Raw genomic sequence first — 18340 nt, 5'->3', positions numbered from 1 at the left:
GTATTTTGTTTGTTTGCCTTTTTTTTGGAGGCGGGGGTGAGGCCCTCACTCTGTAGCTCACACTGGCCTAGAACTTGGTCTTTACCTTAGCTGGCCTAAAACAGCAATCTTCTTGACTCAGAGATCCGCCTGCCTCTGCCTTCCAAGTGCTGGGATTAAAGGCGTGGACCACCATGCCTGTCTAGTTTAGATTTTTAAGTTAACTAACAGCTGTCATTGCAGCTCAGTTTTTTTGAGTGAGACATGAGGCTATGAGAAATGGGGAGGGTGTTCAAGCATGGTGCTCAGTGAAAGAGCCAGCCAGAGAATGCTCTGCTCTCTGAGGCCAAATGTGTGACGTAATGGAAAAGACAACTGTGGACACGTGGACCCAGACAAAACAAACAGGGCAAAACCTAAAATAGTTAAAACAAAAACAAAAACCAAGAAAACAAAAACTAGCCAAACAAACAAAAAGATTTGGTGTTGTTGCCAAAGATTCTGGAGGAAAGGGGGAATGGATGGGAGCAACCTGCCCTGTTGTCAGACCTTGTAGCCAGCTGACAGAAACTCCTGTGTCAGTATTCATTTGTGCACAAGGTGTTGATAGAAGAGCTGCTGGGAGGGAGTTGTGTATCTATGGAAGTTGTATTTTTCTCTAATTCTAGATTGATCTCATAAAGAACAGTTTTATGTCTGTTAGTGGGCTCTTCTGTTTTTGGTTTTTTGAGACAGAGTTTGCCTGTAGTTTTGGAGTTTGTCCTGGATCTCGCTCTGTAGATACCACGCAGGCTTCAAACTTACAGAGATACTCCTGGCTCTGCCTCTCGAGTGTTGGGACTAAAGGTGTGGCTCTGTCTCTTCTTTTCTTTTTCTTTTTCTTTCATTTTTTTAATACCCCTTTCCCTCTTTTCTTATGCAAGCTGACACTGAACTTTTTTGTCTTGTTTTATATTGTGTATTTCATATAGATGAAGTAATATATATCCTTTGTTTGGCTTATTTCTACCACAGCACTTTCAGGTTTTTCCTGATGTACCATGCATCAGTTAGTTCCTTTTTGCTCCTGAGTACCATTGACAGGCGTTTGAATTGTTGATTTCTAGCTTCTATAAATCATGCTGCCTCTTGTGCCTATTATGTGCATGTTTTTTCACGAACTGTCATTTCAGTTCTGTTTGTGTGTAACTAGTGTGGAATTGCAGTCACGTGGCAGTGCTGTGTTCAGTATTCCAAGTATTTGGGGGTTTATTTTACATTGCTCAGGGCTACAATTTCCACATCCTTGCCAGTGCTTGGTGACAACTTTCTGTTCTGCACAAAATTGAAATGTGGTTTAACCTATTGTTTCTTTAATAGAGGCAAATTTCTGGAGATGTGTGATGATCTCTTAGCAAGAGTGGAGCCACCACTTCGTAGTGTCTTGGAACAATCCAGTAAGTATTTTTGTCATTGAATTGTTTGAATTTCAGATTCTGGAAATGTTTTACGTGTTATCATTTTTTCCTCTCTGTCAGTTATTTGCTGCATGAACACTGTCAGTTCTATGCTTCAATAGGCTTTATCTGCTCTTTGGAATGTTTCTTCTCCCTAAAGCCTTCCATGAAGAGTACATTGTTTTTTCCAAAAAATCCCATTTTTGCCTCAGACACAGAGATATAAATCTCCCTTAAAAGGTATTTACAATGCTTGTGTGGTGGTTAGCTTAGTGTGTGTCTGAGAGATGGCTCAGTTGGTAAAGGCTTGTTGCTCAGCTATGAGGGCCTTTGTTTGGCTCTCCAGCACCCACATAAAACCCAAGTGCAGCTGTACTCCCTTGTAACCTCCAGCACTGGGGCTCCAAGTTCAGAGGAAGATTCTCAAAAAATGAGGCTAGAGAGATGGCTCAGAGGTCAGAACAGGCATTGTCTGTTCTACCAGAGGACCCAGGTTTAAGTCCTAGCATACACCTGGTTCATAGATGGGTGTCTTGAACAGACAAAAAACCCCCGCATACATAATAAAATAGTTTAGGAAAACAAAAAAGTAGAGGATGGAGGTGAGGAGGTAGTGCATACCTAAATTTTAAGCATGTTGGGGGTAGGGGGTGTGCAGAATGATCAGAAGTTTAAGGTCATAATCGAATTCAAGACTAGCCTGGGCTAGAGATCCTGTCTCAAAATAATCCCAGCACTCAGGAGGCAGAGGCAGGTGGATCTCTGTGAGTTCCAGGACAGCCAGCACTCCTCAGAAGAACAAAAATAAACAGATTAATAAATCTGAGTGAGGACAAAGACATCACACGTTGACATGAGCAAAGGAAGACATGCAAACCACGTGTATGTTCTGTTTTTGTCTGGTTTTGTTTTTTATGACAGGGTTTCTCTTTAGCCCTGGCTGTCCTGGAACTTACTTTGTAGACCAGACCGGCTTCAAACTCGCAGAGATCTGCCTCTGCCTCCCAAGTGCTGGGATTAAAGGCTTGTGCCACCACTGCCCGCCTTGGGTCTTAAGTCAATGATGACAGGTGTGTTTTTACTTTGGACTTTGGGAGTGTCATATCCTTCATGCTCCCCATTTTTCCTTCTGAGGTGGAGGTAGAGGAGTCTAAGGTGTATTGCCTAGGCTAGTCTGGAATTCTATTCAAGTCAGTTCCCCTTCCTCAGCCTCCAGCTAGAACTACAGGCACATACCTAATGTCCTGGCTGCAGCCTGTTTCATTTTTGAAAGCTGCAGGTCAGAGGGCAGCTGAGTTGATGTTCTCCTCCCACATTTGCATGGATTCTGGAGACCAAACTCTCAGTTCGACAGGCCTTCTCAGCATGTGCCTCAACCCACTGAGCCATCTCACCAGCCCTGAGAGCCAGTTTCTTTAAATGCTCTTCTAAAGAAATAGTGGTTGTTAGGTGAAATGTGACTGGTAAATCACATTTTGAGGCCTACATGTGGCTGACATACTGGAATGTGGGGTCCCTTGTTAATTGGTTGTGTGGGCACTCAGAACCTATACAGGGCAAAGTGTAGTGTGCTTGGCCAGTGCCTTTCAGACCCCACTGTTGTACTGCTCTTCTCTATTATCTTGAGAATCAAGATGACTACTTTTCACAGAGGCCACCTCCTGTGAGTGTGTGCATGTGTATTTTGGGATGGGGCATGAGGAAGCAGAGTTAATAGAAGTCTGTGGGTAAGTTCACCATGAGCTCTTATACTTCTTTTCTTCATTGTAAAATGCCGATTCAAAGATTCTTTTATAAATGTCTCATTGTTGTGGCATAGAGTTAAAGAAAGAAGATATTTATGCAGTGGAGATAGTTGGTGGTGCCACACGAATTCCTGCAGTGAAAGAGAAGATCAGCAAATTTTTTGGTAAAGAACTTAGTACAACATTAAATGCAGATGAAGCTGTCACTCGAGGCTGTGCACTGCAGGTGAGTTTTCGTTTGTTCATAGGTCATTACAAAACATCTACCTGTTAACCTGAGGGTAATCTCAAGGTGTAAGATTCTGATGTTCGTAAAAGGTATTGGTTGTGTAATGTGTTAGAAGATGAGTTAAGAAGATACATAAGCCGGGCTGTGGGTGGCACATGATTTTAATCCCAGCACTTGGGGGGCAGAGGCAGATTTCTTGAGTTTGAGGCCAGCCTGGTCTCCATAGTGAGTCCAGGACAGCCAGGGCTACACAGAGAAACCCTGCCTAGAAAAATACCCAAACCACAACAACAAAAAAACAAAGCTGGTGAGAGAGAGAGAGAGACAGACAGACAGACAGACAGACAAAAACACATAGCTCTAAGCTAGAGCTGTTGGGATTGGATTGTCTTGTGAAGTAGTGCACTTCTGACTGAGTTCATGGGAACTGGTAAAGCAAAGCTAGGCTATGTTGTTGATGTTTACTCTTACTCTTTTGGCTCTCTGTTCTTTTGGGGGCCTATCAACAAGCTCCCAAGTAACCCACTCCTGGAGGCTTATTATTTCTTATGGATGCCCGGGCTTTAGGTTGCCTTGTTTCTAGCCAGCTTTTCTTTTTCTGTTTTTTGTTTTTTGAGACAGGGTTTCTCTGTGTAGCTTTGGAGCCTGTCTTGGAACTCACTCTGTAGCCCAGGCTGGCCTTGAACTCACACGGATCCTCCTGCCTCTGCCTCCCGAGTGCTGGGATTAAAGGCGTGTGCCACCACCGCCCGGCCACCAGCTTTTCTTAACTTTAAAGTTATCTCGTCTTCCTTTTGCCTCTGGACTTTTCCTCTATTTCTGTATGACTTACTTTTCACTCCAGCTGGCTGGGTGGCTGGCCCTAGTGTCCTCCTTTCCTTGTTCTCTTGCTATTTCTTCCTTTTCTCCCAGATTTCTCTTATTTATTTTCTTTGCCTGCTAACCCTGCCTATCCATCTCCTGCCTTGCTATTGGCCATTCAGCTCTTTATTAGACCATCAGGTGTTTTAGACAAACACAGTAACACAGCTTCACAGAGTTAAACAAACAACATAAAAGAATGCAACAAGCCAGATGGTAGTGGCGCATGCCTGTAATCCTAGCACTCGGGAGGCAGAGGCAGGTGGATCTCTGTGAGTTCCAGGCTAGCCTGGTCTACAAAGCGAGGTCCAGGACAGCCTCCAAAGCTACAGAGAAACCCTGTCTCGAAAAAACAAAACAAAACAAAAAAACAAAAACAAACAAAAAATAATGCAATACATCTTTGTATCATTAAACAATTGTTCCACAACAAGGTTACACAAAAAATTTGACAGCAGTTTGTAGAACTGTTCAGATACTGTTACATTACTACTGAAGATAGTAACTAAATTGGTGATTGCCTCCTGAAGTCATTGCCAATTTATAATGTCTGTATGTGTCAATGGAATTTCTAAAATTACCTTTCTAGTGTGCAATCTTATCACCTGCATTCAAAGTGAGAGAATTTTCTATCACTGATGTCGTGGCATATCCAATATCTTTGAGATGGAATTCTCCTGCTGAAGAAGGGTCAAGGTAATACATCATTAATCTCATTTATGCATATTCTTTTGGGTGTTGAATCTAGGTAATGCATTATCCTTCCTTTATATACACATATCTGTCAGGTGCATGAAACAAAGTATAAATTTCATGGTCAGGAATGATAGTGAACCCTGTAATCTAGCATATGAGAGGTGGGAGGGAGACAGGAAGATCAAGAGATAAAGGCTGTCTTCAGCTATATTGTGAGTATTTGATCAGGCTGGGCTACATGAGATTTTTTTTTTTTTTTAAATTTTACTTGTTTGGTATCCAGTGTTCTGCCTGCATGTATGCCTACAGGCCAGAAGAGGGCACCAGATCTCACTACAGGTGGTTGTGAGCCACCATGTGGTTACTGGGAATTGAACTCAGGATCTCTGGAACAGCAGCCAGTGCTCTTATAACCTCTGAGCCATCTCCCTAGCATGAGAATTTTTTTTAAAGACATGAATAAATTAGTGCTCTGTCATTTAAATTTTTATACTTGTTCCCATTGAGACTTTGTGCCCTTTTGTGTTGATTTGAGTTTAAAAGTATGTTGTTTTTTTAAAAGCTCTTAAATTTTTTTTTTTGTTTTTATTTGTGTGAGTGTTTTACCTGCATCTCTACCTATATGCCATATCTGTGGTTAGGTGTCTGAAGAGTCTAAAAGAAGGCATTGGATTCCCTACAAATGAAGTTAAAAATTGTTGTTAGCCAACATGTGGGTGCTGGGAATCAAACCCAGGTCCTTTGGAAGAGCAGCCAGTGCTCTTAACTGCTGAGCCAGCTCTCTAGCTTCCCTTGAATAACCTGGAAATAATAGTCAGCAAGAAGAAACTAAGACTATTCAGTAATTATAATCCCAGGATACATGTGTCAAAAGTGTTAAGAATATCATGAATTTTGGTTGATGAGATAGGTGGGTAAAATGTAAGCCAGGAGACCTGGGTTCAATTCTTCATCTCATGTAAAGCTCAGGTGAGATGGGAAATGAGGTGGAGTTTGGTGAATCCCCAGAAGCTTGCACGCTGGGAGCCTGGAATGGGCAGTAGCAAATAGCAGAGGCCTTATTCTCAAATAAGGTGGAAGGCGAGGACTCAAGGCTGTTCTCTGACCTCAGCATGCACACACCTATGAAACTTAACCCCCCAATAAAAGAAAAGACTAGAATATTTTTAAAGGTTTTGTAATACTTTATTCTTATTTTATGTACATTGGTCTTTTGCCTGCATGTATGTCTGTGAGGGTGTCAGATCTTGGAGTTACAGACAGTTGTTAGCTGCCATGTGGGTGCTGGATTTGAGTTTTATGAATTTGTGGGATTTTGTCTTTTTCTTCTACCTAGTGACTGTGAAGTCTTCCCCAAAAATCATGCTGCTCCTTTCTCCAAAGTCCTCACCTTTTATAGAAAGGAACCTTTCACTCTTGAGGCTTATTATAGCTCTCCTCAGGATTTGCCCTATCCGGATCCTGCTATCGGTAAGTAGAATTGGAAACTTAAAACAGTAAAAGAAAGAAATACAGACTATTCAGAAATTTCAGTGCTTTATGACCCAAAAGCAAACATTTGTCTGTAATCCTGGGTATAGAGCAGTCAGATGGTTATTATTTAATGGAGTCTTGTGTTGTGGGATTGAGTGCACATTGTGGGTGACTATAAGGTGGTCCTGATGAAAAGCATGATAGAGATCAGCTTGGTTCTAATACAGAATTTCAAGATTTGTGCAGAAATAATATAATTGTTCTATAGCATCAGTCCATTCTAGAATTTGGAACCAAGTTGACCCGAGTCTTTACAAACTGGGAATGGTAGAAGATTTCTGTAGGATCTGTGCTGTGAATGAAGAGGAAGAGCAGCTCTAGTGGCCTGCAGAAATTGTGGGGAGTTGGCTGTCTCGCTTTCCATTTGTAGGATAGGGTATGACAATCATACCCGGAAGGGCTAACTTCTATATCCCCTTGTGTCTGCCTTGGGTGTGCTCTAACACATTGGGCTTCCATACTCTTCTATGAAACCCACCATGGGGCTGACCTCTCGCACTGAGTTTTTCTCTCTCTCTGGCAACTGCCAAGATGTACAGCTTGCCTTTCCCATATAGTCTTTCTTTTTAAACTCTAATCAAATTGTCTTTGGGCTTTAAGGAAAAAAAAATACCAAAACAAACTTTGGTATAATGGTGAGGTTTACAAATGATAATTTCTTAGGAAAATGACACAAACTGGAAAATTTTAAAAGTAAATTAAAGGATTAGGCACTTTACTATCTGGCACAGCATATGCAGAAGAAATAGGGGACTGGAGGAAAGGGAAAACCAGCAGGAGACATTTGAGCCCTTAGTGTGGGGGTGGCAAGAGTGAGCTGAGCTGTGTATAAGGAGAAAGCTACCATGCTGAGAAAAGATCGTAGCCTTTTTGCCTGGTTGTTTTCTTATGTATACAGAAGTTTAAGTTGAATCTTACATTGTGCATTCTCTTGCATCTTTTCTTAAATTCCTAGCTCAGTTTTCAGTTCAGAAAGTCACTCCACAGTCTGATGGCTCCAGCTCAAAAGTGAAAGTCAAGGTTCGGGTAAATGTCCATGGCATTTTCAGTGTGTCCAGTGCGTCCTTAGTAGAAGTGCACAAGTCCGAGGAAAATGAGGAGCCGATGGAGACTGATCAGAATGCCAAGGAAGAAGAGGTAACCTGGATGTTTTATATTGTTTATGTTGATCCTTTAATTGGCTGACGGGAGCACTGAGAGCTGCTGAGTGTGTTTGTACATTCCCCACTCAACTCACTTTGACATTTTACTGGAATGGAAATGAACTCTAATTGGCTCTTCCCTTCAGACCATTTGTCAGCTTAAACTACTACTGACTGTAGGAAAATGCTCTTAAGTTTGTTTTCAGAAGTACAGTAGATGTACTCTGGATAAATGTACAAATAACTCTTTGTACATCAGACTCAAAGCTTTGCTGTCTTCCCCAGATGTGGTATGTATGGGAATTCAGGTACCAGCATTCTGCATTAGCATCTTGGACCATTTCCCATAGGCCATGCACATTGAGTTCTTGGTTCAGGTGCTCCACAAACTTCTTTATTATTGCTGCTGAAAGAATTCTCTGTGGGTTTCTCTTCAGTGTGTACAAAGGTTGTGGTTTTGAGATTGAAAATGTTGGTGTAGGAACTCTTGAAAAAGTCATGGCTCTGGAGGAAGCATGTGGAAGGGAGGACGTACAAGCTTGCTTCAGAGGTTGTATTTGCCAACACTCTGCTGAGTGCTTTATGGCTCACAAAGCAATTTTGTAGTTGCTCTACTTCATACAAGGGTGGGCATGTTGGGCAGGACACGTACTACATTGTTACGTTGAACTCCAGAGAGGAAAACTTTGTGTCCTGTGTAACTTGTGCATAGTTAGAGTTTTGAGCCTCGGTGTGCTGATCACTTGGGAGTCAACGGGATTTCTATGCCATGTAGCTTTGAGTGCCGTTGAAGGCTGCCTAGTGTTTTGTGAGAATCTTGTGGTTTCAGTGTTGAATTTGACTTTTCAGAAGATGCAAGTGGACCAGGAAGAACCACATGCTGAAGAGCAGCAACCACAAACACCAGCAGAAAACAAGGTGGAGTCTGAGGAAATGGAGGTACAGGCTGTCTCTTAGAATTCTTGATGTCTTACAAACCCTAGGGGCTGCCTTGGACTGGTTGCACACTATTACTTATTTGTACAAGTTTTTAGCTATACTGCATAGTGTGTTTTGGAAAGTTAAAAGAGCATATGTCATTGATAATTTGTTACTGATGAAGCAGTGAGACAGAAAATTTTTTTTCTTAAATTTTGTCAAGTGTTTTACTGTGTGTGTGTGTGTGTGTGTGTGTGTGTGTGTGTGTGTGTAGAAAAAAATTTATTACTTGCCCTCTCCAGACAGTGAGACAAGATATGTTTTTTTCTTTTCTCAAATTTTCCCAAGTGTTTTACTCTGGTCTGTGTGTAGAAAATATTACTCCCCTACTCCACCTCACCCCCGACAGGATCTCTCTTGTGTAACCCTGGAACTTGCTTAGTAGACCAGGCTGGCCTCAGACTCACAGAGAGCCGCCTACCTTTGCCTCTTGAGTGCCGGGATTAAAGATGTGTGGCATCACTCCCTGACATGAAGGAAAAAACATTTTTTTTTAAAGATTTATTTATTTATTATGTATACAATGTTCTGCCTGCATGTATGCCTGCAGGCCAGAAGAGGGCACCAGATCTCATTACAGATGGTTGTGAGCCACCATGTGTGGTTGATGGGAATTGAACTCAAGACTCCTGGAAGAACAGCCAGTGCTCTCAACCACTGAGCCATCACTCCAGCCCCCATGAAGAAAAGTTTTGATGGTTTATTTTTCGTTGAGTCTGTTCTGTCATGTTTGTAATTGAGAAACATCTGCTTTGGTGCTAGCCAGTGTATCTACTCTGGTACTTTTCCACATTCCCTACCCTGTTGAATATTGTCCTTATAGTGATGAATACCACTGTGGGACAACATAATATATAGTATTCTAGCTGAGATTTCTGACTTTGTGGCTACGATTGTCCTGTGGAAGTGTGGAATGGCCCCTAACCAAGAGCAGCCACCAATGTGGCTAGGGAGCAAGAAGGGCCATTCCTTCTATTGTAAGGTGTTTCGGGGTGGCTAGGGGGACGAGTCAGTTGGTGACTGTTAAATTCCATCCTCAGTGCAGGGCCAGCACTTGTTGCCAGACTCAACAACTTGAATTGGATCCCATGGACCCATGTGGTGGAAAGAATATTATATTGATTCTCTACAAATTGTCTTCTGACCCCCATGCACATGTACCATAGCATGTATACATGCACACATACAAATACAATTTTAAGAATGTAAATTTTTTTAGGTTCTAATTCCACTGTCTTTGCAGTCTCTGCTGTTTAGGCAGGTCCCTGTAGTGATTAAAATCTGTGACCCATTTCCATGTCATCGAACAGACTTCCCACCTAGCTTTGTAGGTGGTGGTGATGGTGGTGGTTTTTTGGGTTTGTTTGGTTGGTTGTTTTTGTTTTTGAGACAGGATCTCACATAGCTCAGGCTGACCTTGAACTCCTGATATCCCAGCCTGTGCTATCCAAGTGTTATGTACAATCACTGTGGCCAGTGATTGTATGTTGGTTGTGAGATTGCAGAGGGTTGTTAGGTGTGTTAGCTGTTTTTCATTTTCAGTTGAAAACTACACATGAGGTTACATTTTAAAGCATATAGCACTGTAGTGCCCATTGTTTGTTTTCTGTCTTGCATAATACAATTCTCTACCTGTTCTTTCCCAGACCCTTAAGGATCACCATTATGGTTTCTCCCTGAATGTACTACTCTACGGATGACAGAGTCACTTCTCATTTTCATGATAATTATGAGTTACTGTTGACTTGATCCATTTTAAAATGTAGAATTAGTTTGTATATTTTGTTCTTTATTTTTTGTTTTGAAGACCTCTCAAGCTGGGTCAAAAGATAAAAAGACAGACCAACCACCTCAAGCTAAGAAGGCCAAAGTGAAGACCAGCACTGTGGACCTGCCCGTCGAGAGCCAGCTCCTGTGGCAGCTGGACCGAGAGATGGTCGGCCTCTATACAGAGAACGAGGTGCATTCAGACTGTAGCCTTAAGACAGTGGCTCTTCGCTTTCCCAATGCCTTTAATAGAATTCCTCATGTTGTGGTGGCCCTAACATAAAAGTACTTTTCCATTTGATTGATTGATTGATTGATTGATGGGTTTTTCTGGGCAGGCTTTCTCTGTGCAACAGCCCTGGCTGTCCTGGGACTTTGTAGAGCAGACTGGCCTTGAACTCAGATTCCCTAGCCTCTGCCTCCCAAGTGCCAGGACTAAAGATGTGCACCACCATGCTTGGCATAAGTTCTTATAAACAGCTTCAGGTATCCTCCGCTGCCCCCCCCCCCGCCCTCGCCCCCCAAGACAGGGTTTTTCTCTGTGTAGCCCTGGCCATCTTGGAACTCAATCAGTAGAACATGCTGACCTGAAACTCACAGATACATCCACCTGCCTCTGCCTACCAAGTGTTAGGATCAGAGGCATGTGCTGCCACCCAAAATTTTGCTTTTGCGGGTATATCTTAATATTTTCACTATTTACTCCCCTCAAAACAAACCCCACAAAGCTGTGATCTTCTAAATATTCTGGCTCTGTTTTGTGGGGTTGGCTCTCAAGAGTTGAAAGGATTTGAACTGGGAAAACTCCTTGCTTTTAATTTGTGTCGGTTGATGCTCATAGCTGGCCTTGTGTCTGTTCTGTTGCTCTTGTTCCAGGGTAAGATGATCATGCAGGATAAACTGGAGAAGGAACGGAACGATGCCAAGAATGCGGTGGAAGAATATGTGTACGAGATGAGAGACAAACTTAGTGGTGAATATGAGAAGTTTGTGAGTGAAGATGTAAGTGTGCCGCTCCCTTACTGTGGGTGTGTAGGGAAATCTTCAGACACTTGAGAAGGAAGCTTGGCTACTTTGTGTGTGTGGTCAAGTTACTGAAAATGGAGAGAGAGCTCAGTGGTTAGAGTACTTGCTGCTCTTTTAGAGGACCTGAGACTGGTTCTCGGCACCCATGTGGTGGCTCACAATGCCTGTAACTACAGTTCTAGAGAATTGACACCCTTTTCTGGCCTCCATGGACACTGCATGCATGTGGTACAAGTACATATAGGCAAGCAAAACTTTTGTATGCATAAAATAGACCCAAATACTAAAATATATATCTCTTTGGGGGTTACATAGTGGTAAACTAAACATGCATATATTAAAAAACTTACGTGTGTGAAGGGTGCACATGGATGTGAGTCTATGTAGAGTTGATGTCTGTTGCTCTCCACTTGTATTTTTGAGGCAGTCTTTCCTTGAACCTGCAACTAGCTTGTTTTTACTAGTGTAGCTAGCCAGCCTGTTCCAGGGACCCCCATCTCTTGTCTCCTGAGTACTGAGATCATAGGAGCTGCACACCTGCTTGGCTTCTACATGGCTTCTGGGTATTGTAAGCACATTAACTCCTTACTGATCCATCTTCCCAGCTTGGGTTTTTTTTTTTTTTTTTTTTTAAGATTTATTTATTTATTATGTATACAATGTTCTGCCTGCATGTCTGTCTGCAGGCCAGAAGAGGGCACCAGATCTCATTACAGATGGTCATGAGCCACATGTGGTTGCTAGGGATTGAACTCAAGACCCTTGGAAGAGCAGCCAGTGCTCTTAACCTCTGAGCCATCTCTCCAGCCCCACCTCCCCAGCTCGGTTTTGTATTTATTATTTTCTTTATTGTTAGAATGTTTCCCATTACAGTGTGTGTGTGTGTGTGTGTGTGTGTGTGTGTGTGTGTGTGTGTGTGTGTGAGAGAGAGAGAGAGAGAGAGAGAGAGAGAGAGGAGATTATAATGTTTTCTTTATTTATAGGATCGTAATAGTTTTACCTTAAAATTAGAGGATACTGAAAATTGGTTGTATGAAGATGGAGAAGACCAACCAAAGCAAGTTTATGTAGACAAATTGGCTGAATTAAAAGTAAGTGACTTTGTGGGTTTTTTTGTTGTTGTTGTTGTTTTGAGACAGGGTTTCTCTGTAGTTTTTGGAGCCTGTCCTGGACTCAATCTGTAGACCAGGCTGGCCTGGAACACACGGAGATTCACCTGCCTCTGTCTCCCAAGTACTGGGATTAAAGGCATGCACCCACAGTATAGCTGAGGCCTGGAATAATTTTCTAGGTGAGAGCAGAGAGAGCATCCTCACGTATGGTAAAGTTGGATGGTTAACATAGGAAGTATCACCCTGATTGAGGTCTTTGGGAAAAGTTGTACATTCACTGAGAGGAAATCAGAACTTGGCCTTTAGTTTTAGCTTTGCACTGTGAACTGCCAGAGAACTGGGCATTGCAGCTGTCCAGAGTGGGTGGCTCAAGGACAGTGCCTGGGCTTAGCTCACCCTGGCAGGGATGCAATTGCTCCTACTAGTATGCCTTTGTGGGTTTGTTTATTGTTGAGACAGAGTCTCTGTCTGTCGCCTAGCTAGCTATTCTGGAACTCACTATGTAGATCAGGACAGCCTTGATCTCAGATCCACCAGCCTTTGCCTCGCCAAGTGCTGGAATTAAAAGGTATGCACCACCACTGCCCAACTTCCCTGTGCAAAATGTTTTTCTTTGTCATTTGAGAGGTGCCATGTGGAAGTTGAGGACCAATCATTTCAGCCATCTTGGCTAGTGTCTTTTCTGTACATTTCTCCAAGTTTGAGTTAGATTTTCTGTGATTTGGGTTATGTTTAATACAAAATATTTCGGTATGCTTGTAAAAGCCTCATGCTGCACCATCATTGCACCGAGATCTCTAGTGTCAGTGTTGAGTTTTCAAGTTCATTTTTCTTTTCTTTTCTTTTTTGGTTTTTCAAGACAGGGTTTCTCTGTGTAGTTTTGGTGCCTATCTTGGAACTCACTCTGTTGCTCAGGCTGGCCTCAAACTCACAGAGATCCACCTGCCTCTTCCAAGTGCTGGGATTAAAGGCGTGCACCACCACTACCCAGGTTCAAGTTCATTTTCTAAACAGTAATCATCTAGTGGATTTGTATTGGGACCCAGATGTAGTGCACATATGTGTCTCCTCATCTATGTCTATGGCTGACCTTCTGTTCTGCTTTTCCTTGTGTATGTGCTGTAGAAACTGCACTTTCTCCATTTGTTGTGGAGAATTTTCTCTGGGTGTGGATTTCTGTGTGCGTATCTGTGTGCCACTTATGTGTCTGATGCCCAAGGAAGCTAAAAGAGGATATTGGATGCCCTGAAACTGGAGATACAGACAGTTGTGAGCCACCATGTAGGTGCTGGGAATTGAACCTGGGTCCTTTGCAAGAGCAGCCAATTCTGTAAACAGTCATCTCTCCAGCCTCTAGATTTTGCCACTTTAACCTTAATAGTGGTAATGTGATTTCATCAGAGCCTAATGTGACTTAAAGGTCTTGTTATTGTTGAGGTTTTATTTATTTTTATGTGTGTAAGTGTTTAACTAGATGTATTCTTTTGTACTGTGTCTGTGCAGTGTCCCTGGAGGCCAGGATTCTGATCTCCTGGGACTGGGGTTATAGATGGTTCTGAGCCACTGTTTGGCTGCTAGGACTTGAACCCAGGTTCTCTGAAAGAGTAGCCAGTGCTCTTAACTGCTGAGCTGTCTTACCTCTCCAGCCCTTCCAGTGTGCTTTTTTGTTTGTATGTATTTTGAGACAGACTTTTTCTGTGTAGCCCTGGCTGTCCTGGAACTTGCTCTCTAGACCAAGCTAGCCTCGAACTTACAGAGATCTGCTTGCTTCAGTGTGATTTTTAATAAGAAAAATTGTTGGGCAAGTACATTTAGAAGGCAGATAACTTTTGGTTTTCTCCTACTGTGAAAACTGGGATTTGGTCAGTAATGAGAAACAATTCCACTTGGGACAGCCTTGACTTAGGTTCATGAGCAGTCAGAGAAGGAGCCTGATACTTCTAATGGTTTGGAGAAACATTTATCTTAATATACATGGACGTGTTGTTTATATGTTTGTATTTATTCATGTGTGTGCACACGCACACCTGTAGAGTGACACTAGCTCCGTTACTCTGCGTCCTAGTCGCAGAACAGTGCCTTGGATAGTGTAAGCCACCCTGTGCAAACTGTGTGTTCTCCCACTAGAATCGAGGTCAGCCTATTAAGACACGGTTCCAGGAATCTGAAGAAAGACCAAAGTTATTTGAAGAACTAGGGAAGCAAATCCAACAGTATATGAAAGTGATCAGCTCTTTCAAAAACAAGGTATCTTATTTTCATTTTTCTCTGATTTTGGTCAGGGCACTGTGTATTTGTTTATGCTTGTTTGGTTTTGTTTTTTGTATTTTGGGTTTTCGAGACAGGGTTTCTTTATGTAGCCCTGTGGCTGGCTTGGAACTCAGAGATCTGCCTGCCTCCTCTTCCCGAGGGCTGGGGTTAAAGGAGTGTTTTATTAGTTTTCTTGTGCTGGGGCTGGATTTAGAGGTTGGTTGAAGCTGCCCAGTGTGGGTGAAGGGAACTGAACTTCGGTCTTACAAGGGCAGCAAGTGCCCCTAGCCACCAAACTGTCTCTCCAGCCCCAAGATGAGGGTTTTTTGAAGGCAGTGTTGGGCTCACTTAGCTGTCACCTGACACTTGTAGGAGGAGCAGTATGAGCACTTGGACGCTGCTGACATGACGAAGGTAGAGAAGGGCACCAGTGAAGCGATGGAGTGGATGAATAACAAGCTGAACCTGCAGAGCAAGCAGAGCCTGACGCTGGACCCAGTTGTCAAGACAAAGGAGATTGAGGCTAAAATTAAGGTAGTTTGCAACTTTATGTACTTTGGACTTTCTTTGGCAGCTCTTTGGTTATTAACAGTTGGGGCTTCATTATGTGTCTTAGCCACTGGGGTTTAGCATGCAAAATAAAATGTGTTTAATTTGTAAGAAATCATAGTTTTCTTTCTTTACCATTCTAGGAGCTGACGAGTATTTGTAGTCCTATAATTTCAAAGCCCAAACCCAAAGTGGAACCCCCAAAGGAGGAGCCAAAACACGCTGAGCAGAATGGACCAGTGGACGGCCAAGGAGATAACCCAGGCCCCCAGGCGACCGAGCAGGGTGCAGACACAGCTGTGCCTTCTGATGCCGACAAGAAGCTTCCTGAGATGGACATTGATTGATTCCAACACTTGTTTATATTAAAACAGACTATTATAAAGCTTTAAGTTGTCAACTTTGTTCTAAATATCAACTAGAGCAAGCAAATACTGGAGATTTCTTAGTTTTTAGGGGATCTTGGGGGTGGGTATAGGTAATGTACGGAGCATTTTGACTTCTAAATAGTTAGATCCAGAGATGGAGTGCACTCTCTCTCTCTCTCTTCATTACGATCCTGTTTAAGAGCTCAGCTAGTCGTTTTGAACGCCTGCCTTCCTCCCTTGTGTTTGAATCATGCTTCTACAAGATGAAGTGTGTTTGGGAAAGCTGAGCTCTAGCAAAAGCTTTGACGGCCACCAGGCAGGCTTTTCTTTATACACGACAGAAGCTCCAGTTCCGCTTGTAACGTCTCAGTGGAGATCACCACCAGCATCCTTGTCTTGTAGCAGGCCTGGCTGGCGCTTCCTCCATTTCTGAGGGCCAGGGTCTGGGCAGCATGGATTAACACGGCGTGCAGATAGCACGGCAGGGCCTGCTCTGAGGCCTCATTGCTCCATCCCCGCTGTCTCCCTCCTCAGCAAGCAGTTATGGATGCCACGTGTCCTTCACTTAGAGCAGCTTCAGCGGATCAAGGGACTTGGATGCAGTAGCTTCCCATACTTCCTAAAGTAAATTCGCTAATCCTGAAGCATCAAAGTCAGGTTTTCCCTTCAGGTTAGGTTGTAGAGAACATGGTTGGGTGTGGGCATGGTGAATCTGAGATATCCATCCTTGCTTACAGTAGAAAGAAAGATTTGTACCCTGACCTGCTCAAGTGGGAGATGATGTGTGTAAATTAGAGAATTGGACAGAAGAGGATGAGAATTCAAGATTCTTAGCTCATTTGCCATCACCTGTGTTACTGTTAATATGTGTCATGAATCTGCCAATCTGTATGTGAAAACAGCTGACAGATTGTAAGCTATTGCATCGATTGCTCTGGTTGAGTCTGAAATTAGTGTGCCCGAGGTCACAGGAATGCCTCACTGTTGACTGCAGACAGTGTCACCACTATACATTTCTTGGGGCAAGTCTACAGGAAGGAGATGTTCTGGAAACAGGGATGCCTGCAGTAGAGGGCAGAGTTGGTTACCTGCCTTAGTTACACGTGTTATGTTCTGGGTCTTTGTAATCACTGAGCTCTAACAGCCTCTCTGTTCATTTTTGCTTGTTGGAAATAAGCTGAAAACCATGCATAGTTCAATTCACTATGCTTCTGTCTGCACAGAAAGTGCTGTAGCCCTCAAGTGTTCTAGAGGCAGTTGATGGGAGACGGGGAAAGAAGTCAGTAAGTGACTGGATGCCCGCCTGCTCAGCACAGGCCTGGAGCCCCAGGCCCAGTGTATGCTTTGCTGAAGGAGTACCTGCCAGCCCTGCTGGGAGGCCCATAGCTACTCCAAGTGCAGGCTGCAGGATTAAGCCAACTCTTAATGCAGCTGACTGTCTTTAATGACCATTTCTCATAAACATTTGTGTGTGGGGGTGGGAGGGTTCGGGGGGTTGGGGTGGGAATGAATTTGAAGTTTAAAGTTAAAGCTAGAAATCAGATGGTCTGCTTCTGCTGTCAAGACAGACTGATTGGATTTATGTGGAGGCAGGCCAGAGTGGCAACTGATGACTTGTGTGCAGACAAGCATTTATCCAAGTTGCATTATCCAAATTGGTTTGTTAAAAACTCAAGGTCACATTCTTACCCTAAAAACAGTATACATGAGACAAAGTTTAGGAAAAACTAATAAAAGAAACCTGTCTTAACTCGAATGGTTTTCTTAATTTCCTTATGTGGACCGGTGAGTGTGAGTGTGTGAGAGAGATGGGCTGGGGAGACTTTATGTAACAGCCTTACTGGAATGTAGTGTTGGCCTTTAGGCCCTGGTGTAGGAATCTTCTGCAAGGCCCGCCTTTAGGTTTGACGGCAATAGAAGGTAGATGGTATATAGATCGTAGTGAATACCAGGACTGAGTAGGTCCAGAATCTGCCAGTGGGTACATGATGTGTATCCTGGGTTGTATGTGGAAATGGGAATGAAACCATGAGACTTGTATTGCCAAGACAAGGATTCTAGGTAGGGGGAGGTCAGAGGCATTACTGTCTGAGTCATGTCCCCCTCTTTTTGAGACAATTCTTAGATAATCCTGGCTATCCTGGAACCCTGCCTCTGCTTCCTGAGTGTTGGGATTAAAGGCGTGCACTACCACACCCAGCTGAAGTTAGACCTAACTGACTTAGGTCTTCGTGCTGGGAGAAGAGAGGTCTGTGGTGGGGTTGGGGGTGGTCATGACTATAGCGCCAGTGCTGGAGAAGAGCAGTCCTGTTCCATAGCTGTTCCCCTATGGTCACCAGCGCCCCTGCATAGCGCTGTGGGGCCTGTGAGAGGGTGGAAGCTAGGATTGGTGTAAAATTGTCCATGTGTGTGCGGAATATCCTCAGCTATATGATCGGGAAGGGTGAGGTCCCTTCTTTACAGTGACTTCTATAAGGAAGTGGTAAAAGGGCCACGGCAGCTGTTCAGGTCTGTTCACAAGAGTCGCTGAGTTTTTCTGGAAGATCCTACGATGTGTGTGGAGTGAGGAGCCAGAGGTATGAGACTGAGAACACTGGAGTAATGAAGTGGTATGGCTGGTTGTACCTGGCGGGAGGGGGGAGGATTCTGACGTGGCTCCAGCTCAGCCT

General features: G+C 43.4%; 1 protein-coding gene across 1 annotated transcript in view; it reads left to right on the top strand.

The window, feature by feature from the left end:
• The window catches only part of Hspa4 (heat shock protein family A (Hsp70) member 4), a 45666-nt gene extending 28239 nt beyond the window's left edge, over positions 1–17427 (top strand). Inside the window, exons 8-19 of the mRNA XM_036195832.1 lie at positions 1339–1415; positions 3235–3386; positions 4840–4946; positions 6283–6416; positions 7435–7616; positions 8471–8560; positions 10407–10559; positions 11243–11368; positions 12376–12483; positions 14632–14751; positions 15127–15288; positions 15447–17427. Of these exons, the coding sequence (XP_036051725.1) occupies positions 1339–1415; positions 3235–3386; positions 4840–4946; positions 6283–6416; positions 7435–7616; positions 8471–8560; positions 10407–10559; positions 11243–11368; positions 12376–12483; positions 14632–14751; positions 15127–15288; positions 15447–15650 (1615 nt within the window). The 3' untranslated portion in view covers positions 15651–17427. The remainder of the gene's footprint in view (positions 1–1338; positions 1416–3234; positions 3387–4839; positions 4947–6282; positions 6417–7434; positions 7617–8470; positions 8561–10406; positions 10560–11242; positions 11369–12375; positions 12484–14631; positions 14752–15126; positions 15289–15446) is intronic.
• Positions 17428–18340: the final 913 nt, after the last annotated feature.

Source organism: Onychomys torridus, chromosome 8 (genome assembly GCF_903995425.1).
Source record: "Onychomys torridus chromosome 8, mOncTor1.1, whole genome shotgun sequence".
Classification (NCBI taxonomy): domain Eukaryota; kingdom Metazoa; phylum Chordata; class Mammalia; order Rodentia; family Cricetidae; genus Onychomys; species Onychomys torridus.
The sequence above is the reverse complement of the archived record's forward strand: the minus strand, read 5'-3'. Positions and strand labels throughout refer to the sequence as shown.